This window comes from Felis catus, chromosome D3 (genome assembly GCF_018350175.1).
Source record: "Felis catus isolate Fca126 chromosome D3, F.catus_Fca126_mat1.0, whole genome shotgun sequence".
NCBI lineage: Eukaryota > Metazoa > Chordata > Mammalia > Carnivora > Felidae > Felis > Felis catus.
Window position 1 is genome coordinate 52746123 of NC_058379.1, and position 23234 is coordinate 52769356.

At 38.4% G+C, this 23234-nt stretch overlaps 1 protein-coding gene and 1 long non-coding RNA gene across 3 annotated transcripts in view; both read right to left on the reverse strand.

The window, feature by feature from the left end:
* The window catches only part of DSC3 (desmocollin 3), a 55673-nt gene that overhangs the window by 20530 nt on the left and 11909 nt on the right, over window positions 1-23234 (reverse strand). For both annotated transcript variants that reach the window (XM_006938833.4, XM_019815113.3), the window contains exons 3-9: window positions 21664-21863; window positions 19876-19995; window positions 16660-16815; window positions 15207-15351; window positions 12054-12220; window positions 8884-9018; window positions 8331-8516 (exon numbers count right to left, since the gene is read on the reverse strand). In XM_006938833.4, the coding sequence (XP_006938895.1) occupies window positions 8331-8516; window positions 8884-9018; window positions 12054-12220; window positions 15207-15351; window positions 16660-16815; window positions 19876-19995; window positions 21664-21863 (1109 nt within the window). The remainder of the gene's footprint in view (window positions 1-8330; window positions 8517-8883; window positions 9019-12053; window positions 12221-15206; window positions 15352-16659; window positions 16816-19875; window positions 19996-21663; window positions 21864-23234) is intronic.
* LOC109493390 lies at window positions 1751-8319 on the reverse strand. The gene is made up of 2 exons (XR_002147610.1): window positions 7804-8319; window positions 1751-1785 (listed from the first exon to the last, which is right to left on the reverse strand). It is a non-coding gene; the product is annotated as an uncharacterized LOC109493390 (long non-coding RNA).

The window sequence follows — 23234 nt, forward strand, 5'->3', positions numbered from 1 at the left end:
TGGATTTTCTATATTCTTCATATGTCCAATTAATTTAAACTGAACCAGTGAAAAAAAGTAAAGTATCACCATGTAATTGCTCTCTCTCCTAAAGAATCCTGGGATGGTACCCAGAAGCTGTTCACTAGAAATAAAATATTTCACCAGATGTTTATTAGTCACATGGAGTAAGAGATATTCTAGAATACAGTCTATTATTTCTGAAAATATGTGCAAATATCTTTCTTAACGTCTCTGTGATAAACATTCCTTGAGGAGAAAAAATCCACTCTGAATATGAAAAAAATCAAATATGCCAACATACTATGATTGTTTTTAAAGCTTCCTAAAATTCATTTTGTATTGGTCAAAAAACTCATAATAAAAATTTAATTCCTAGCATTACTTGATTTGGCCTCCCGAACCAAGATAAAATTATTGCGATTTAAAAAATAATAATAACAGGTCTTTAATAATGGCCTTGAATAGAGAGAACTGAGAAGTAGCCTTCTAACCAAGCAGTAGATACAAAACACTCTAAAAGGCCTGAGCATGGGTCTTTGACCTGAGCTACCGCAGTTGGCATAATCTACCCATCTTGGATCTCAAACTATTCCTTTGACTTATTTCTAGAAAGAAGGAAAGGTGGGGTTGAGGGGTATGCAGAGGAAGGTGTACGGGAGAAAACTCTAACAAAACATCTGTTGCCAATCACATCAATTTTGAGGCAAATGCTTGTCCAGCTTTGGAAACTGATGCATAGCAGCCTTTTTCAAAAGAATTACACACCACAGACCCTCAGCCTACCTGACTTAAGCTGCAGCTCTGGTGAACACCTCCACCATTTATACTGATAGATTCACACCTCAAGTGCACAAAGATTCAGCTCTTCAGATTCAAAGTTTGGTCCAAAGCTAAGGAGCTCTCTCTCAGGCAGGCACAGCCACGCCCAGAAGTGCAGGAGAGCTGAGGTTCCCTGGAAGCAACCTTCAACCAGTGAGGCATGGGTATCAACAATGGGAGTTGATGGACAAATGCCCTGGGTACCACTTTTTGAGGAGATAATTCTGAAGTACATTCTACATGGTTCATTGCATGACTGAACACCAGAGGTGACTAAGTCAATAATGCAGACTTGATTGGCTTTTCGTTCTTTTCTGTCTTAATTTTCCATTTTTACTCTGGCTTTCTAAGATCCACTTCCTAAATAGTTTCCTTCACTGAGGTCCTTGCCTCGTGTTCTGCTTTCTGGAGAGTCCAAAGGAAGACTGACTGAGGTGGGCCAATACAAAGAAAATATGACCAGTACCACCTGCTTATTTCCTTTCCTACTACTATCAATTATAAAACTTCATTTTTCTTAAGTGGCTGCTTTTAGTATTCAATTTGAGTGGATCATATTATAGAAAACTGAAATAGAGGGAGGTTTGATGCTGAGAGTCATCTGGAACAAATATATTTGACTATTCACATCTGGATAGAACTTGCCAAAGTTGATTACATAATCTGTGGAAATTTTTAGTGAGGAAATAACTTCAAATAGATACTGTTGTATCAAAGTCTACACCATATTGTTGTTGGCAGGAAAGTTTGCTTTATTCAATGGATGACTCCTTTACCTGCCCATCGGACAATTTTCTTTCTTGTTCGGGGCTACAAATATAAAACCAAGGGTCCTTCCCAAATAGGGCCTTCTCTGCCCCCATAACCTGGACCCTAGAATGAAACAGGGCAACCAAAAACACAATATATAGAATAAAGATATATGCTGTCTGATATAACACTGTATTTCACCCTCAAAATCACCTATTAGAGAGAAGCGGCAAGATGGCGGCTTAGGAGGACGCTGGGCTCACCGCGCGTCCTGCTGATCACTTAGATTCCACCTACACCTGCCTAAATAACCCAGAAAACCGCCAGAGGATTAGCAGAACGGAGTCGCCGGAGCCAAACGCAGACGAGAGGCCCACGGAAGAGGGTAGGAAGGGCGGCGTGGCGGTGCGCGCTCCACGGACTGGCGGGAGGGAGCCGGGGCGGAGGGGCGGCTCGCCGGCCAAGCAGAGCCCCCGAGTCTGGCTTGCAAAAGTGGAGGGGCCTGACGGACTGTGTTCCCACAACAAGCGCGACTTAGCGTCTGGGAGGTCATAAGTTAACAGCTCTGCTCGGAAAGCGGGAAGGCTGGAGGACAAAGGGAGGGAGAGCTGCTGAGCCCCCTGACGACAGAGCTCAGCTTGGTGGGGAACAAAGGCGCTCGCCAGCGCCATCTCCCCCGCCCATCCCCCAGCCAAAATCCCAAAGAGAACCAGTTCCTGCCAGGGAACTTGCTCGCTCCGCGCAAACACCCAACTCTGTGCTTCTGCGGAGCCAAACCTCCGGCAGCGGATCTGACTCCCTCCCGCTGCCACAGGGCCCCTCCTGAAGAGGATCACCTAAGGAGAAGCGATCTAAGCCTGCCCCTCCTACCCCCGTGCACCTTGCCTACCCACCCCAGCTAATACGCCAGATCCCCAGCATCACAAGCCTGGCAGTGTGCAAGTAGCCCAGACGGGCCACACCACCCCACAGTGAATCCCGCCCCTAGGAGAGGGGAAGAGAAGGCACACACCAGTCTGACTGTGGCCCCAGCGGTGGGCTGGGGGCAGACATCAGGTCTGACTGCGGCCCCGCCCACCAACTCCAGTTATACACCACAACACAGGGGAAGGGCCCTGCAGGTCCTCACCACGCCAGGGACTATCCAAAATGACCAAGCGGAAGAATTCCCCTCAGAAAAATCTCCAGGAAATAACAACAGCTAATGAACTGATCAAAAAGGATTTAAATAATTTAACAGAAAGTGAATTTAGAATAATAGTCATAAAATTAATCGCTGGGCTTGAAAACAGTATACAGGACAACAGAGAATCTCTTGCTACAGAGATCAAGGGACTAAGGAACAGTCACGAGGAGCTGAAAAACGCTTTAAACGAAATGCATAACAAAATGGAAACCACCACAGCTCGGCTTGAAGAGGCAGAGGAGAGAATAGGTGAACTAGAGGATAAAGTTATGGAAAAAGAGGAAGCTGAGAAAAAGAGAGATAAAAAAATCCAGGAGTATGAGGGGAAAATTAGAGAACTAAGTGATACACTAAAAAGAAATAATATACGCATAATTGGTATCCCAGAGGAGGAAGAGAGAGGGAAAGGTGCTGAAGGGGTACTTGAAGAAATAATAGCTGAGAACTTCCCTGAACTGGGGAAGGAAAAAGGCATTGAAATCCAAGAGGCACAGAGAACTCCCTTCAGACGTAACTTGAATCGATCTTCTGCACGACATATCATAGTGAAACTGGCAAAATACAAGGATAAAGAGAAAATTCTGAAAGCAGCAAGGGGTAAACGTGCCCTCACATATAAAGGGAGACCTATAAGACTCGTGACTGATCTCTCTTTTGAAACTTGGCAGGCCAGAAAGAATTGGCACGAGATTTTCAGGGTGCTAGACAGAAAAAATATGCAGCCGAGAATCCTTTACCCAGCAAGTCTGTCATTTAGAATAGAAGGAGAGATAAAGGTTTTCCCAAACAAACAAAAACTGAAGGAATTTGTCACCACTAAACCAGCCCTACAAGAGATCCTAAGGGGGACCCTGTGAGACAAAGTCCCAGAGACATCACTACAAGCATAAATCATACAGACATCACAATGACTCTCAACCCGTATCTTTCTATAATAACACTGAATGTAAATGGATTAAATGCACCAACCAAAAGACACAGGGTATCAGAATGGATAAAAAAACAAGACCCATCTATTTGCTGTCTACAAGAGACTCATTTTAGACCTGAGGACACCTTTAGATTGAGAGTGAGGGGATGGAGAACTATTTATCATGCGACTGGAAGCCAAAAGAAAGCTGGAGTAGCCATACTTATATCAGACAAACTAGACTTTAAATTAAAGGCTGTAACAAGAGATGAAGAAGGACATTATATAATAGTTACAGGGTCTATCCATCAGGAAGAGCTAACAATTATAAATGTCTATGCGCCGAATACCGGAGCCCCCAAATATATAAAACAATTACTCATAAACATAAGCAATCTTATTGATAAGAATGTGGTAATTGCAGGGGACTTTAACACCCCACTTACAGAAATGGACAGATCATCTAGACACACGGTCAATAAAGAAACAAGGGCCCTGAATGAGACATTGGATCAGATGGACTTGACAGATATATTTAGAACGCTGCATCCCAAAGCAACAGAATATACTTTCTTCTCGAGTGCACATGGAACATTCTCCAAGATAGATCACATACTGGGTCACAAAACAGCCCTTCATAAGTTTACAAGAATTGAAATTATACCATGCATACTTTCAGACCACAATGCTATGAAGCTTGAAATCAACCACAGGAAAAAGTCTGGAAAACCTCCAAAGGCATGGAGGTTAAAGAACACCCTACTAACGAATGAGTGGGTCAACCAGGCAATTAGAGAAGAAATTAAAAAATATATGGAAACAAACGAAAATGAAAATACAACAATCCAAACGCTTTGGGACGCAGCGAAGGCAGTCCTGAGAGGAAAATACATTGCAATCCAGGCCTATCTCAAGAAACAAGAAAAATCCCAAATACAAAATCTAACAGCACACCTAAAGGAACTAGAAGCAGAACAGCAAAGGCAGCCTAAACCCAGCAGAAGAAGAGAAATAATAAAGATCAGAGCAGAAATAAACAATATAGAATCTAAAAAAACTGTAGAGCAGATCAACGAAACCAAGAGTTGGTTTTTTGAAAAAATAAACAAAATTGACAAACCTCTAGCCAGGCTTCTCAAAAAGAAAAGGGAGATGACCCAAATAGATAAAATCATGAATGAAAATGGAATTATTACAACCAATCCCTCAGAGATACAAACAATTATCAGGGAATACTATGAAAAATTATATGCCAATAAACTGGACAACCTGGAAGAAATGGACAAATTCCTGAACACCCACACTCTTCCAAAACTCAATCAGGAGGAAATAGAAAGCTTGAACAGACCCATAACCAGTGAAGAAATTGAATCGGTTATCAAAAATCTCCCAACAAATAAGAGTCCAGGACCAGATGGCTTCCCAGGGGAGTTCTACCAGACGTTTAAAGCAGAGATAATACCTATCCTTCTCAAGCTATTCCAAGAAATAGAAAGGGAAGGAAAACTTCCAGACTCATTCTATGAAGCCAGTATTACTTTGATTCCTAAACCTGACAGAGACCCAGTAAAAAAAGAGAACTACAGGCCAATATCCCTGATGAATATGGATGCAAAAATTCTCAATAAGATACTAGCAAATCGAATTCAACGGCATATAAAAAGAATTATTCACCATGATCAAGTGGGATTCATTCCTGGGATGCAGGGCTGGTTCAACATTCGCAAATCAATCAACGTGATACATCACATTAACAAAAAAAAAGAGAAGAACCATATGATCCTGTCAATCGATGCAGAAAAGGCCTTTGACAAAATCCAGCACCCTTTCTTAATAAAAACCCTTGAGAAAGTCGGGATAGAAGGAACATACTTAAAGATCATAAAAGCCATCTATGAAAAGCCCACAGCTAACATCATCCTCAACGGGGAAAAACTGAGAGCTTTTTCCCTGAGATCAGGAACACGACAAGGATGCCCACTCTCACCGCTGCTGTTTAACATAGTGCTGGAAGTTCTAGCATCAGCAATCAGACAACAAAAGGAAATCAAAGGCATCAAAATTGGCAAAGACGAAGTCAAGCTTTCGCTTTTTGCAGATGACATGATATTATACATGGAAAATCCGATAGACTCCACCAAAAGTCTACTAGAACTGATACAGGAATTCAGCAAAGTTGCAGGATACAAAATCAATGTACAGAAATCAGTTGCATTCTTATACACTAACAATGAAGCAACAGAAAGACAAATAAAGAAACTGATCCCATTCACAATTGCACCAAGAAGCATAAAATACCTAGGAATAAATCTAACCAAAGATGTAAAGGATCTGTATGCTGAAAACTATAGAAAGCTTATGAAGGAAATTGAAGAAGATTTAAAGAAATGGAAAGACATTCCCTGCTCATGGATTGGAAAAATAAATATTGTCAAAATGTCAATACTACCCAAAGCTATCTACACATTCAATGCAATCCCAATCAAAATTGCACCAGCATTCTTCTTGAAACTAGAACAAGCAATCCTAAAATTCATATGGAACCACAAAAGGCCCCGAATAGCCAAAGGAATTTTGAAGAAGAAGACCAAAGCAGGAGGCATCACAATCCCAGACTTTAGCCTCTACTACAAAGCTGTCATCATCAAGACAGCATGGTATTGGCACAGAAACAGACACATAGACCAATGGAATAGAATAGAAACCCCAGAACTAGACCCACAAACGTATGGCCAACTCATCTTTGACAAAGCAGGAAAGAACATCCAATGGAAAAAAGACAGCCTCTTTAACAAATGGTGCTGGGAGAACTGGACAGCAACATGCAGAAGGTTGAAACTAGACCACTTTCTCACACCATTCACAAAAATAAACTCAAAATGGATAAAGGACCTAAATGTGAGACAGGAAACCATCAAAACCTTAGAGGAGAAAGCAGGAAAAGACCTCTCTGACCTCAGCCGTAGCAATCTCTTACTCGACACATCCCCAAAGGCAAGGGAATTAAAAGCAAAAGTGAATTACTGGGACCTTATGAAGATAAAAAGCTTCTGCACAGCAAAGGAAACAACCAACAAAACTAAAAGGCAACCAACGGAATGGGAAAAGATATTCGCAAATGACATATCGGACAAAGGGCTAGTATCCAAAATCTATAAAGAGCTCACCAAACTCCACACCCGAAAAACAAATAACCCAGTGAAGAAATGGGCAGAAAACATGAATAGACACTTCTCTAAAGAAGACATCCGGATGGCCAACAGGCACATGAAAAGATGTTCAGCGTCGCTCCTTATCAGGGAAATACAAATCAAAACCACACTCAGGTATCACCTCACGCCAGTCAGAGTGGCCAAAATGAACAAATCAGGAGACTCTAGATGCTGGAGAGGATGTGGAGAAACGGGAACCCTCTTGCACTGTTGGTGGGAATGCAAATTGGTGCAGCCGCTCTGGAAAGCAGTGTGGAGGTTCCTCAGAAAATTAAAAATAGACCTACCCTATGACCCAGCAATAGCACTGCTAGGAATTTATCCAAGGGATACAGGAGTACTGATGCATAGGGCCACTTGTACCCCAATGTTCATAGCAGCACTCTCAACAATAGCCAAATTATGGAAAGAGCCTAAATGTCCATCAACTGATGAATGGATAAAGAAATTGTGGTTTATATACACAATGGAATATTACGTGGCAATGAGAAAAAATGAAATATGGCCTTTTGTAGCAACGTGGATGGAACTGGAGAGTGTGATGCTAAGTGAAATAAGCCATACAGAGAAAGACAGATACCATATGGTTTCACTCTTATGTGGACCCTGAGAATTTAACAGGAACCCATGGGGGAGGGGAAGGAAAAAAAAAAAAAAAAACAGGTTAGAGTGGGAGAAGCCAAAGTATAAGAGACTCTTAAAAACTGAGAACAAACTGAGGGTTGATGGGGGGTGGGAGGGAGGAGAGGGTGGGTGATGGGTATTGAGGAGGGCACCTTTTGGGATGAGCACTGGGTGTTGTATGGAAACTAATTTGTCAATAAATTTCATATTAAAAAAAAAAAATTTTCTAGGAAGTTAGGCAAAATTGTTACAATTTTCAAATACATTGGAACAACATTAAAAAAAAAAAAAAAAATCACCTATTAAAGGATCAGATACAACCAGGCATATATTCCAGAAAGAGAGTAAGTGAGAAGACTATGGGCTTCTGAATTATATCATGTAAGGAATAGTTAAAGGAATTAGGAATATTTATCCTAGAGAAAGTACGTTTCAAATGGACATAGCAACCTTTTCAAAACAATTACACTTCTGTATAGGATTAGAGCCAGACCATTAAAGACAGAACCTAGACATGGGCTAGAAGGACAATAATTCGAGCACAGTAATTGTAAGGACTTCTGAGAATCAGAGCTCTCCAAAAACAGAATAAGCTGCCAATGGAGATCCTCAGAACTGAGAATGTTCAAGCATAAGCTAGGTGACTAATGACTGGAAACAAAATTATGGAAGAAAGACAGCATTCAATGGGAACAGTTGGACTAAACAGACGAAGCTCTATTCCATGTTGTGGATTCTTTGATCTGAAACTGTTTGGTTGATTAAACCAATAGTTGAAGAGAACTTGTTAACTTGCCAAGTTGTCAAGTGTCCATTATTACTGTACCTTTACAACGTACAAAACACCTTCATTAGTCTCTTTGTCTGTGCTGATTTTGAAATGTCCATTCTCATTCCCCTTCAAAATGGTAAAATTGGCTCTCCAGTTGGCAGTGTTAATTAAATCCTTATCTTCTATAGGTATGCGTAAGATCTCCACATTGTATGCATTTTCCTCTACTGATGCTTCATACTGAAACAGAAAGAACTCATTAAAAACTTACTTTATAAAGAGAAGTTTTACAAAGACAGTAAAGTATTTCTTCCACTCCAAAAGTATTGGTTCTTATAGTTTTTAGCTAGTGTATTTTAAAGCCATGAATCTCTCAAAGGATTATCTTTGAAATGAAAGAAATTCATTATAAATGAAGACAAATGTTACAAGAGGATAAAATACTACTATGAGTAAATAAAGGAGATTTATATGTCAGCTGTTCAAACTTCAATTTTATTCATAAAATAAACATACATACTTCAAAGCATGACACATGTTATTAATTTATATTAAATAACAAATAACAATTGACAAGTAGACATAGATTTTGATATTATATACTTACAGTATTTTGTTTGAAAGTGGGTGCATTGTCATTTGAATCTTTAACTGTTATGATGCAAGTTGATGTACTCATCAATCCAAATAATTGACCATCCATGTCTTGTACTTTCATTATCAGTGAGTACTTATCTACAGTCTGGAAACAAAGCAAATACTTAATTAGTTTTGAAAACATTTGCTCCAACTTATAAATGAAACTTCAGTTGTGTAGTCTTCCATTCGTGTGAATCCACGCTTTTATTTGATTCCATATTTGCAGACACTTTAAGAATTGGGTAGACAGGGATAAGCTGGAAAGGGAGACAGAGGTTAAATTACAAAGAGCCATATGAAGAATTTAGACATATTTTAATTGGCTAATAGGGAAAAGTTTTATAGGAGTCATAGGGGGAGCACAAAATAAGAACACTGGAGTTTCAGAAAGAATATTCTTAATGTAGATTCAGCATAATTTGAAGTAAACTGAGCTGAAAGTCAAAGAAATCAGTTAGAGGCTCCTAAGTGGCTGAGTCAGTTAAGCATGACACTCTTGGTTTCAGCTCCGGTTATGATCCCACGGTTGGTGAGACTGAGCCGCATCAGGCTATGTTGACAGTGCAGATCCTGCTAGGGATTCTCTCTCTCTCCCTCTCGCTCTGTCCCTCCCCTGCTCGCTGTCTCTCTCTCTCTCAAAATAAATAAATAAATTTTTAAAAGTTAAAAAAAAAAAGGAAACCAGTTACAAAGCTCCTGAAATAGTCTAAGATAGGTGATCCACATCTGAGGCAGTGGCAATGAGGACAGAGAGTAAGGGTGACAGGAAAGCTTCTTGGGAGTTAGCATTTAGTAGGATGTGATGGTAGAGTCTATATAAAATTTCAGAGAAGAGAGAGTTGAGAATTATGCTCAGGTGTCCTATTTGGATAAAGCAGAGGGGTATCACCAACCAATATAGCAAATGCAGAAGGACAGCCTGTGCTCTGAGGAAGTGAGCACTAGCAGGGTGAGTAAAAATGGCCAAAAAGAATGAGTTGTGCCTGGCATATACTGAATTTTATGTGCCTATGGGAAATCTAAGGAGAAATGTTCAGAAGATACTTAGATGTGTGGCCCCCTACTTACAGGAGAGTTCATAGCCAGAAATACCACTCTGGGAGCCATTAGTATGTAGATGGTGGCTGAAATTGTAGCAGGCATCAGATTTATCGAAAAGAGGTTAAAGGATAAGAAGAGCTAAGGATAGAAGTAACAGTGGCATGTCAAGCATGGGGGAAGTAAGAAAACTAAGCGATGGACAATAAAAAGGAAAGATCAGAGAAACAGGAAAAGAACCAGAAATCCAAGAGAAGAGAGAGTTTTAGCAAGTGCCAACAATGGACAGGGGCTTTAGGTAACAGGTGGATTTGGCAACCGGGAGGTCACTGTTAACTTTCTGTGAACAGAGTTTTGCAAATGGTGGGGTGGTGATGGATGATGAATTGATTACTTTGTGACACAATCCTGTTAACTTTCTCTTCTCTCTTACTATTCATTAGCTATTCCTTTTGGTTTTGTTTCATTTTGTTTTTTTACTTTTCTCCATTTTCTGGAAACCAACATTCTCACCCTGAGATGCTCCTCCTTTGGCTCCACTCTCTGATACCCTGCTTCTTCTTCCTCTAAATGCACTGGTTTTGTTTTTATATCTCCCTTGTTCATTTCTTTATTTCCTGTGTTGTTCCCCACAACACACTGTGGCAGTTCCCCCCAAAATCCTGTTGACTTTTAAAAAAAATTAAGTTTATTTGTATTTATTTTGAGAGGGAGATAGAGAGCAAGCAGGGCAAGGACAGAGAGATAGGGACATAGAATCCCAAGCAGGCTCCACACTATCAGCATAGAGCCCAACGTGGGGCTTGAACTCACAAACCCGTGAGATCACGATCTGAGCTGAAATCAAAAGTAGGATGTTCAACCCACTGAGCCACCCAGGCGCCCCTCTGTTGACTTTTTTTGATCAGGAAAGCAGACCTGGGTGTGACCACAAATCTGTATCTTACAGGCTGTGTGCCCTTAAATTATTTAATTTTTCTAAGCCTCACTGTCAATGTGTAAAAACTGAGGGAAAATGCTTGTTTTCACTTGGTCACTACATCAGCTCTACCTCTTCCACATATACAAAAAACACATTCATCTTTCTCCTTCAAACCTTCCCATTTGTTATTATCATCACGTGCTTTATCACATAAAATGTACTGACCCCACCCAAAAATAAAAATAATGACAAATAAAACCTTTGTACTATTTTTGATTCCTTTCCGTGGCTTCTCATCATCCCTTCCTTTTTCTTTGGCAACCAATTCCACTGATTACTTCTGTACATTATCTGCCCAAGTCATATCGATCCTTCTATTTGTGTTATTCAGGGTGCAGTGGGAACCACTGAGTGTTTTAATAGAGCTATTTTGTACACATGAAATTGATTAATCTGCCTCAGTCAGGAATTTAGGTCTGTGAGTTAAACACAGGCTGACAAAATAGAGCAAGAGTAACAAAAATTAGAAGATTGAGTTTAATGACTTGATTCTGGTGAGTCAATCAATCTTTCTGACTGTCACGTTTGTCCTCTATAGACTGGATGTAACAACCTATCTAGTCAAACGAAATTATAAAGATCGAATATAATTATGCATAAAGAATTTGAACATAAAATGCTATATACCTGATAGTGTGCTAGTACTATGATCCAAAAAGTGTTACAGATTTCATAATAAGACATCAACTAATTCCTTCCTAATAAAAAGTACATATCCACAATAACTGGATAGGAATCAGCATGTGATCTAAACCCATGCAGCATGCAAAATTAATTGTCCTACATGAGAATTGAAGGCTTTCCTGAGGTGAAACCAATTAGTCACACATAAGAACAGAATAATATTCCACAGCAGCAACTTTCATAAGAAATGTATTTTCTTCCTACTCCTTCTAAACACCAATTGATCTGTATTTCTATTCCAATGGCTTTCCTTACATAAGGAAACAGAAGTCATATTTTTAAAAAAAGCATATAACATGGCTGGAAATTCTTATTGTCTTACACCTAAATAAAAGAAAATAGAAACTCCTAAGTTCACGAAAGAGCAAACTACAGTAAATGGGGTAGGGATCTAAGCCCCTGGTAAAATTATATTCTAAGGAGTGGAAAGCTACCTCTCTGTCCAAATAATGAGCGACTGTGGTGATGACACCTGTGGTCGGATGCACAGAGAAGATCCCTGGGGACTTCGGGGTCTGCTCCAAAATGCTATACTTCAGGCGTGTGTGCATCGTATCCGGTTCATCTTTGTCTGTGGCACAAACCACTCCCACTGTAGTACCTACATGTTTTACAAAAAAAAAAAAAAAAAAAAGAAATAAAGAAAAGAAAGAAAGAAAGAAAAGAAAAGAAAGGAAAAGAAAAGAAAAGAAAAGAAAAGAAAAGAAAAGAAAAAAGAAGAGTCTTTAATTTGCAGAACTGCAAAACATATTTATGAATATCTACACTTTTCAAATTTTGACAATGGTAGTGGAAATCTAATTTTAAATGGGTTTCTTATGAGACATGTTCCATCTTTCAATAGCACCAATGAAGAGGGCTTCAAATTTACAATATAAATACTATGAGACTCTATATCAAGGCACACTTCTACTTTGCTCACAGTTAAAAAAAATTTGATAAGAAATTACTAAAAACTTATTTAAATGGCAATCAAGAATAATTTCAACACATATTCCCACATACTGCAATAACAAACCAAACTGGAGAGAGAAATCATGTTTCCTAAGTAAATCAGATTTTTTAATTGAATTTCTGATTAATAGATAAATCAAGACTGACTTGGGGTATAACTGTATAAGTGGTCAACTTGACCTTTCACAGTCTAGTCTCTATTCCAGTATTTTTTCTTTTTTGTGCCAGTCTTTAACGTGTTTCATTATCTTTCACCCGCTTAGCATCCACACCGCACTGCCCTCAGCCCCACTTAATCCTCGGTAAGGGATTTCATACTATTCATCCTTCAGGGAGAATTTAGGTCAATTGTTTCTTCATTTGGAGCTATTAATATTTGTCATCTGTATGGAATGTAAGAATATTGCTCAGGTAAAGGATTATACATATCAAAGAGTACAAACAGGTGGTATTGTCCAGTGTAAGGTCAGTGTTCCAATGCCCATGGAAATGTAATACATAGATCTACTTTGCCTATAGCCCAGTAAGGGCTGGCCTGAAGAACAAATACACAGACATATACAGTCACACAGATATTCACACACACACACACACACACACACACACACGCACACACACACACACACACGTTTGCTGAAATACAGTATTTGAAGGAAATAAAAACCAATTAATGCCAGAAATATTAGTTTTAAATATTTTTCACTGTAATATGTCTTTAAAATTTGTATATATGTGTGTGTACATGAACAGATACATACACACACACACATACACACAGATAGATAAACATTATAGAGAATGTCCAGTTACATATTCACAAATAGTGACAAGACTTTTGCAGCGGATCAATATGAAGACATGAATTAATTATCTTATTATGAGAAAACAAATGGTATTCATCTATGTTTGCATAGAAAAAAAGTTCCTAATCTTTTTAAGGCAGAATATTTTCTTCCTGAGATTTTACTGACAGGACACAAACACTATGTTAATTCTCTGGATTAAAAACTGTTTTACTTATCACAGAAAATCCTCCGAAAATCTTCAAAACCCCTTTTTATGAGCAGTATACTTAAATATTAGTTGAGCACCCCATGTCCCAAAATCTGTGTGTGAATTAAGGCAAACTCAAAGAACACCCAGCAGTTCAGAGTATCACAGCCCAAACTGCTCTGAACCTTCTCGTGCGGGTTGCTTTAAGTACCCTGGGTTCATCTGGGAATCAAAGTACTTGCCCTTGGTTCTCATCTATCACTATCATAAAGAAGAGAATTCTCAAGAAAGACTTTGAAACTAATAATCTCTCTTTGAAAGAAAAGTAAATTGTACCAGAGTCACAGTCACTCTGAAGCTGAAAATATTATAGGTCATCTAATGTAATTAACTCCTTTTACAGGTCAGGGAACTCAAAGGGACTTCCACCATTTCCCACAGTGAATTAATCACAGACCCCAAATCAAAAACTAGGTTTTTTTAAATTCCAAACCAACAATTTTTATTTTTTTAATTGTACCATATGAGTAATAGGGAGGCTAACATCTATGACATCAAATTATCCAAGTAAAATATAAAGGGGTATAGCAGATATAAAAATATACTGAAGACCTAAGTAACTACTAGAAACTTTAACAGGCAATTTAGCAAAGTCATCCTTTATGAATGAGTCCACATTCTGTCAACTTTATTGTGAATGGCTACTTTCCATGTTGCAAGTCTCAGAAGACATCAGGGCCAACTAACCTGAACATTTTGGCTTTCCATGTCTGAGCAAGTGTTTAGAATATGTGATGTGATGTAAGCTTCTCTAGAGTTATCCCCATATTCATTCTAAATTGGAAGTAGTAAAGTAGCAGTTTTAAGAAAAGAGGTAATATAAATTAGAGCTTTAAAAAATTGTGTTCTCAGTAGATGTCATTTAACACCTCTTTAAATAAAACCTAATATAAATATTGATATTAATTTTAATTTTATTGTAATTCTATCCTATATGTCCTGTCTTAGAGGAGAGAATGATGATAAACCCACAAAATGATCAAGTGTAATAAAGTATATAAATTGAATATGATTCCAAGATTAAATAACTGTTATCCGCTTTTATAATTAATTGGTACCATATAGACCACACCAAACTCTTCTAATATCCTATAGGTTACACTCTGTTTGGATGTGATAGGATTAAATGTATTCTGGAAAGTAGATACTGGTTCAATATCATCTCGGGATAATCTGGTCTTGAGTATAAAAAAACCCAATGTCTCAAAAAAATGTGCACAAAGATATTTAGCATAATACATTTTACTTTTAAAAGTTCTCTTGCCATAAAGTCCAAAAGGAATAAGGATTGATTTAACTAAATGCAAGTCCTGAACCTGTGTACCTCAAAAAGCAGACTTAATAAAACTGAAAAGCAGCAATACAATGGGGAAATATTTGCAGTGCAACAATAGGTTAATAACCTTAATATGTAAAGAGCATTTTTAGGTAGATTTAAAAAAAGAAACAGTTAAGAGCAAGATAAACACCAAGGAACATAACAGCAAAGGAAATGCACATACAGTTCCTAAAAGAAAAAAATACAAATGGCAAAAAAAAAGCCATATGCAAGAAAGTTCAATTTAAAAAAGTTATCTTACCAAGTCTGCTACTTTCTGGAACTTCAAAATTATAAATAGCTTCTGTGAAAATAGGGTGGTTGTCATTTTCATCCTCCACTCTGATGGGCAGTGGAAGAGGCATGTCTGCTGAATACCCATCTGCAGTTGAGGCATAGGCAATCAACTGTAAAACAGGAAAAAACAATATCAATGGTCCATTAATACAAGATTCTAGCAAGAGAGAACACTATGATTTACCTGCTACCTTCTTTGCAAATCTTTTCGATAACAAACCACTAAAAATTTCTACTCAATTCTTTTTTAATCACCCAAGCATCGAATGGAAAAACACTTTAAGTACAGTAAAAAGCATCCAATATTTAGTAGAAAGGGCTACATGTTGAATAAAACCCCATAGTATAGCCAAGTCAGAGATAATTCTGTCCATTAGACTCAGATTATAGTCTTATTCTATCCATAATCCATATTCTATCCATAATCAGAAAGTTATACTGGGGACAACAATTAAACTCACTGCAAACAGAAAAATCCCTACTCTACATCATCTAAATAATACCATGATTTTTCCATTTGTAACTAGCAAAGCCCTTTTATTGTTTTACTTCATAAATCACATATTTATAAGAGTTTTTCTGACAAAATGCATTTACCAGTTTCCACATTGCTAAGTAATCAAAGGGCAATGTAATATCAAATAGAATGTATTTCTATTCAGCATGTGATTATAACACCGAGTTAAAAATTTTCTAACCAAAAGCAAAGAAATGTCATGTGGTGGACATCAGTCACATTTGCTTACTAGCATCTCTTCCTTCTTCTAGGAAGAGAATCCCTCTTTCCTGTGGAGGAACATTCCCCCCTGCACCACAGGGATAACCACATGACCTCATAGAATTTACCATATTACACTGAAAATTGTCTGAGTTATTCTCCATTGATTGTAAGCTCATCAATATCAGAAGACTGGCTTATTAACCTTGTTTGGATTTGGTCTCCCACTTTTGCTCCCTTATCTAGTTCCCAGACACGGTCAGAGAATCACACAAGTGGAAGGAGGGAAAAAAAAGAAAACTAAAAGAAGAAAAAGAAGAAGAAGAAGAGGAAGAAGGAGGAGGAGGAGGAAGAGGAGGAGGAGGAGGGAGGAGAGAAGAAGACCCTTCTAATGTACTGTGGCCACGTCCTGGAGAGAGGAAAATGTAGCATGACCAGAGAGAGAAAGCACCTCATAAACAAAACCAACTCTTGGAAATATACTGGAATATACATCCAAATACAACTAAACCTCTTTGCTCATTTTAGGCTTACCTACCAGAAGTTAAGATAAAGAGCAAATCAAATGTTCCAAAACACTGCACAACTTATTTCTTTTGACTCTAAGAAGAGAATGAAAGAAGACAGAAAAGAGTCTATAGGGTATCAGAAGAAACACAGTTTAATCATTTAAAGTCATGCATATCAATAAAACTCCTACATCAAAAACTTCATATTCTTCACGATCCACAGGCCGGGTACAATACAGATTTCCAGTGTCTCTTTCTATGAAAAACAAATTTAAAGGTTCTTGGTCAACTCCATGCCCACTTATTGAGTAGAAAATGGTATAGTTCTGTGCTGCATCAGATTGAACCTAAGAGGAAAAAAACACAGATGTAAAAATTTTAAATCAAAATCTGTTAAAATGCTATCTTTTTTATGTAGCTTATGCATTTATATCTTTTTATATTAAATACACTTTGGGAAAATAATAATCACATTTATCATTTCATCAATGCACAAAACAGTAAGCATTTGGTAAAAGATTTTTTAAACTGCTCAATTTAATGAAAATAATGTTCAACATAAAGAGTAACCAAAGAAAATCTAATTAAAAACAATAAACCATAACCTATACAAGGAAGACTCTTCCTGGCAGAGGAAACATGAATAACAAAGGTGAGGGTTGTGTCTGGAATGTTCAAGGTGCAGCAAAGAGGCCACTGTGATTGCAGCAGGGAAAGCCAGTAGTCAGCAAGAAGTAAGAGATAAGGCCACATCATATCAGGGATTTCAATGCTGTTGACTCTTCCCTACAAACAGGTGGAAAGCCATTGGAGACTTTAGACAAGAGTGATATTGTGTAAGTTATATTTTAAAAAGATAATACTTGGTGTTTTTTTAGGACTAAATGGGGGTGGGTGGGTAGGTAAGCAAAGAAGCAGGAAGACCACTTGGTTACTGTAAGAATTCATGGGAGTAATGATGGTTTGTTAGACAGCATGTAGCAGCAGAGATGGTGAGAAGTGCTTAGATTCTGTATATAATTTGAAGGTACAGCCAACAGGATTTGTCGATGGGTTGGACGTGTAGCGTGAAGATGACACTATGTCAGAGGGTGCTGACATCCCCTAATATCTATTCTGCCCATGTTCCTTTGTATGAGAATTTATAGCTGAGTGCAAGATTGCCCAAAAGAAAGACACTTCCCAGGCTCCCTTACAATTAGGTATGGCCACATGAAAAGATCATGTCAATGAGATATAACCAAAAATTATATATGCAAGATCTAGACTGTGCCTAGAAAGTGAAGGAATGGGTCCCCCCATGTGGACACAGAATGATGCTCTCTCTTGAACCTGCAGAGATGGTCAAACTAAAAAAAAAAAAAAAAAAAAAGTCTAGGTCCCTGGTGATTTTTTTATATTAAATATCTCTACCAGATCATACTTTCACATAAAATAAATAAATCTGTCATGCATAAGCCACTTAGTGACATTTTGGTTCCTGAATTATTTGCTACCCCATCATGGAGGAAACAGCATGTCCCTTGGTTGTGGATTCTTCAGTGTAGCTTGGAGACTCATTCCTGAAAGTTCAACCTAAAGTTTGTTTCTTCAGTCCCCGCCACAATTCTATAAATGGCTTATGTGCTGTAATAAATCACTCTCTGTTAACTACTTAGAGGGACGTATGTTCTCTACAACTAAAACCTTACCAAACCGACTCTGATGCCCTAACAACTGAAAGAATGAGATGTCATTAACTGAGACGGTTGGATGTTTTTAGGAGAAAACACAATTTTTTTGTTTTCTGCATATGTTAAGTTTGAAATATCCGTTAAGCTTTCAAGTAGAAATAGCAATTAGGCAGTCTGTCCTAGAAATATGAAGTCTTAAGTCTCCAATAGATAACAGTACTCAAAGCTACAAGACTGGATGAGATTATCAAGGCAGTGAATATAAAGAAACAAGAGACAAGGTTCGTGGGTCGAGCCTGGAGCTCTCCAAAGTTTACAGAAGAGGAAACATGGGAATGAGGAAAAACTAGCAAAACATAGTATGAAAGAGTGGCCAGGGAGGTAAATGGACAACCAGATGAGTGGTGTTCTAGAAGCCAAGTGAATAAAGTATTTGGAGGAAGAGGGAAGGGTCAGCTATGGCAAATGTACACATGTCAAGGAAATGAGGACTGAGAAGTGGTGACAAGATTAGCAATGCAAAGGCTAAAATTAGCTATGATAAGTATAACTTTGGTAATCAGAAATCATGTCTTAATATGCTTCATCAGTGCTTAAAATACAAAATTTGAGGGGTGGCTGGGTGGTTCAATCAGTTAAATGTCTGACTCTTGATTTTGGCTCAGATAATGATCTCATGGTTCGTGGGATTGAGCGCTGCATTGGGCTCTGTGCTGACAGCACAGAGCCTGCCTGGGATTCTCTCTCTCCCTCTGCCCCTCTACCCCTCTTGTGCTCTTTCTCACTCAAAAATAAATAAATATTAAATATACATATATTTTTTTTTTGAAAAGGAAAAATAAGGTCTAGCGATGAACAGAATTTTTGAAAAAGTGCGAAAGACACTGGAAAGACAGTTAAAAACATCAACAAATAGGACACAGGTCCCACCGCTGGAATGAAACATCAGCCACAATAATAGAAAAAAGCAAGCACCAGGCCACAGCCCTACTTCAGCAACGGCTTTCGTTGTATGTGTTCCATGTAGATCTTTATGAAAAGTAAACTTGACCTGATTAAAAACTTCTCCTTGTTTTTAGGAAAAAGTTGAACTCCCTAACAGGACACACATGGTCCATTATGGTTTAATGTCTACCTGCGTCCTCTGCCTCATCTCCCTGCTCCAGCCCCATCATAAGTAGGAGGACTCCTCCAACAGGCTCGCCTTCTCCACAATTACTTACTTGCACAATGTCTTCATCCTTCAGGTCCACCCTCTGCTGTCTCCTCCTCTAAGTCTTTCCTTGATTTGTACCACATTTCATCTCAGGACTCGGTGCTGACCCCATGAATCCTCAGATCACCCAAACCATCTTTACCACAGCACCTATCACTCAGTATCGTAACCACCTGCCTACCCTTCTTCCTCACTAGAATAGCCTACAGGAGAGCAAGGGTATGACTAAATTTATTTCTAGTGTCGTACTTACAGCAGTACCTTCCATGGGACATAGTAGGTGCTCAATAAGTAGCTGCTAAACGAATGAAAAAACTAATAAAGATCTTTTACTGGCTGCATTCTCTCTCATATTATTCTCAGTTTTTTAGTGATTTTCTCATTTTACTCACTTTTATTATACTTCATGAAAATCTTCAATCAAATCTGCTTATTTAAATGTTTAAAGAGTTGTGAAGCCTGAACAAAACAGGCTCTGGAATCAAAACCTTCCCAATCAGAAAGAATGTAAAACCTACTTGTTGAAGAAACAAAGGGAAGGGGCCCAGTGAATTCTCTTGCATTGAACAGGGAATAGGGGCCCATCTCCTCTTGGAACGCCTGAGAACGGCTTCTTTAGCATGTCTTTTCCTCAGCACCTGAATTTAGAGAAAGGAAATTAGATAAATAAAAGTACCACAGCCAATGACGACGTTGTTACAAATGAGTAGCCGGTCCCTAAACCTAATGCCTCCCTGGAGGCTCAGTCTCAGGAGTTTTTTAAAGTATTTTTTAAGGCTTTTTTGCATTAGGTGGGCAAGAAAGAATGCATCCACATTTTAAAGGTTTCATAAACTGAAGAATTTCATTTTGTCTATCTTTCTAACACTGACCATACTTTCAAGGTTAGGAAAATCATCAGTGCACTCTTAGTTTTCCTTCTTTCCCAAATACACATAGTGAACACATTCTCTTTATAACAATCTATAGATGGCCCTTACCTGTTCTTTCTGCTAAAACCTCACAGTCTCAGAAGAACCAGAGCACGAAAATGCATGCTCTTCGTTGCCTTATCACTCCCATCTGCACTCTCCAATATGGTAGCTGTAGCCATACGCTGACTACAGCAAGACCTTGGATTGCAAGTAAGTAACTTGTTCCGAGAGGGTTGCAAGACGAGCACACATTTCTAATAAATTTTAATTTGATAAATGAGCGATGTCTCGCAATACAAGTAGTATGTGACATCGAACGTCACATGATCATAACTGAGCCAATGGTTCTTGAAATTTCCTTTGATATACAAATGCTTTGGATTACAAGCGTGTTTCTGGAACGAATTATATTCACAAACCACGGTTTTACTGTATTTAAATTTAAATTGATTATAATTAAATAAAATGTAAAATCCCATCCTTCAGTGGCACTAGCCACATGCCGAGTGCTCAGGAGCCATTAATATTGGGCTACTATATCAGGCCATGCCGATCACGGAACATTTCCATCACTGCAAAAAGTTGGATGGGACTTTTTAGTGATTTCTATTTCATTTCATGGTGTTGCGAGGAAGAAATTTATTTCCTGAGAATTAATACATAAATAATTTTGTTAAACATTTATTGATGTGCTAGAGTCATTTAAATTAATTTTATCATTAATATACTTAAGACGGATTCATTGTAATCCACTCTACACCTTTAATCTTTTTTGTGACTGCTTTCACAATGGCGTTTCTCATGATGTCGAATCTAGAACTGCCAATACCATGCCACGTATACTTTTATTCATACCTACACACTTCAGGATTTCCATCCTATTTTAACACCAGAATCACTGTGACACTTGAAATCAACCTCTGATTCACGGGGAACCTCTGCGCCTAACATGAATTTAACATACACCTACTGACTCGGGAATTAGGTATTACTGAGACCATAAGCAGAAAAAGAATCAGTTTGTGCCCTCAACAACTACAGACAAATTGTTTACACAAATAAAAAATTCCAAATGCTTATAAAAGAGGGGCAACCAAACTGACAGACATGGACACATGAAAGCAATTAGTTGGACGTTAGAAGTGGAAGAAGCCTTCCCAATGGAGATGATGCCATGTAGATTTCACAAGGCCAAACCCAAAGCCAATGTCCAGCCTGTGTTGGTGGGGAAAAGGGGGGAAGAAAGAGAGGGAGGGAGAGAAAGCAAACTGAAGGGAAAGGAGAAGAGGAGGCTTAAAAACCCAACTATCTTTTTGTCCTCTTTGCAATTTTTAATGAAATATTTAAATGAAAAGAAAAGCATGCCTGAAAATATCAACGTGTTTTGAATACCTTCTTCTGATGTTCCAGGAGCACCTTAATCTCTTTCTGTGCCTGTGTCCTGGAGTCAGAAAGCCATATGGTGAATGATCTTTTCTCATCAGACAACACCACGGTGCTAGTTGTGTATACTGATCCATCATCTAGAACTCTGAAATCAGGGTCACCTGACCGGATGAGGTCTGCAGACCTGAGGCACTCTTTCAAATTAACTGCAAGCAAAAGTTTCCAAGTTGTAAAGTAGAAACACATCCAAAAGAAAAAAAAAAAAGACATGTTAAGATAATGTATACATTTTCTTCAAAATCATGAAGTAGAATGAAATAAATCAATCACTCTGCATTTACCAAATATCTTAACTAGTTTTCTTCACATGTATAAAAAATGATACTTTTCTTTCAGTTAAAAAGGAATTCTTGGGCACCTGGGTGGCTCAGTTGGTTGGGCATCCGACTTCAGCTCAGGTCATGATCTCACAGTTCAGGGGTTCAAGCCCTGCAGCAGGCTCTGTGCCGACAGCTTAGAGCCTGGAGCCTGTTTGGATTCTATGTCTCCCCCCTCTCTGCTCCTCCCTCATTCATGCTTTGTCTCTCTCTGTCTCCCAAAAATAATTAAAAGTTAGGAAAAAAATTTTAATTAAAAAATAACTCAATTGTATACAGGCATGAAAGTGTTTTTCAACCTTTATGTGCTTCTAAAAGACTTATAAAAATGATCTATTAAAGAGGAGTGTGTGTGGCAATCATGAAGAAGCCGAGATATAATGCCCCCACACACAGCTGAATCAACACACACAGCTGAATAAACAAACAGAAAAGTTTTCCTCAACACCACAGTCTGAGTCTTTTAAGATACACCTGTCTTCAGCCAGAAGTTGTGCACATGAGCCCAAAGAGTAATAGACAGTATGAATTTAGCAAATAGTCAAGTAAGAAAAGTCTATCTTTGTTTTTTTTAAGATTTTATTTTTAAGTAATCTCTACACCCAACATGGAGCTCGAACCCCCACCCCAAGATCAAGAGTCGCATGCTTCACCAACTGAGCTAGCCAGGAGCCCCAGAAAAGTCTCTTTGAATTCTTCCCACCGGCACTTTTTTGTTACATGCCTCCCCCAAGCCATCAGCTCCCCTTCCGCCCTTAGTTCTCTTCGTGTTCCTATTCCGAGCTTTCCAGGGCTCCCCACTGAAACCCCGCATGCAAGTCTCCTCTCCCTGGGAGTTTTCCCAGGTAAAAAAGTAATAAAATATAAATATCAATGTAAGTGGTTTAAAACTTCGGTCAGAAATATCAAATCCATCTCATTCTTCAACTATCCGGTTTAACAACAACCAAACTGATACATTAATGTTCACTTAAGGAATAACTTCTCATAGGATTCCTATGTTACTCATGTAAAGTGTTTTCACTTTAATCCAAATCTGTCACAGATGGAAACACGTAATCAAAAAGAAGTGAACATCTTTAGTAATGATGACATATTTCTCTCTTCACATTTTTGGCAAAGTAACTTCTGGTCTATCCCCTCAAAGGAACACCCCTGACCTCTCTTATACATCCTTTTTCTTCTTCCTTTTCTTAGGAA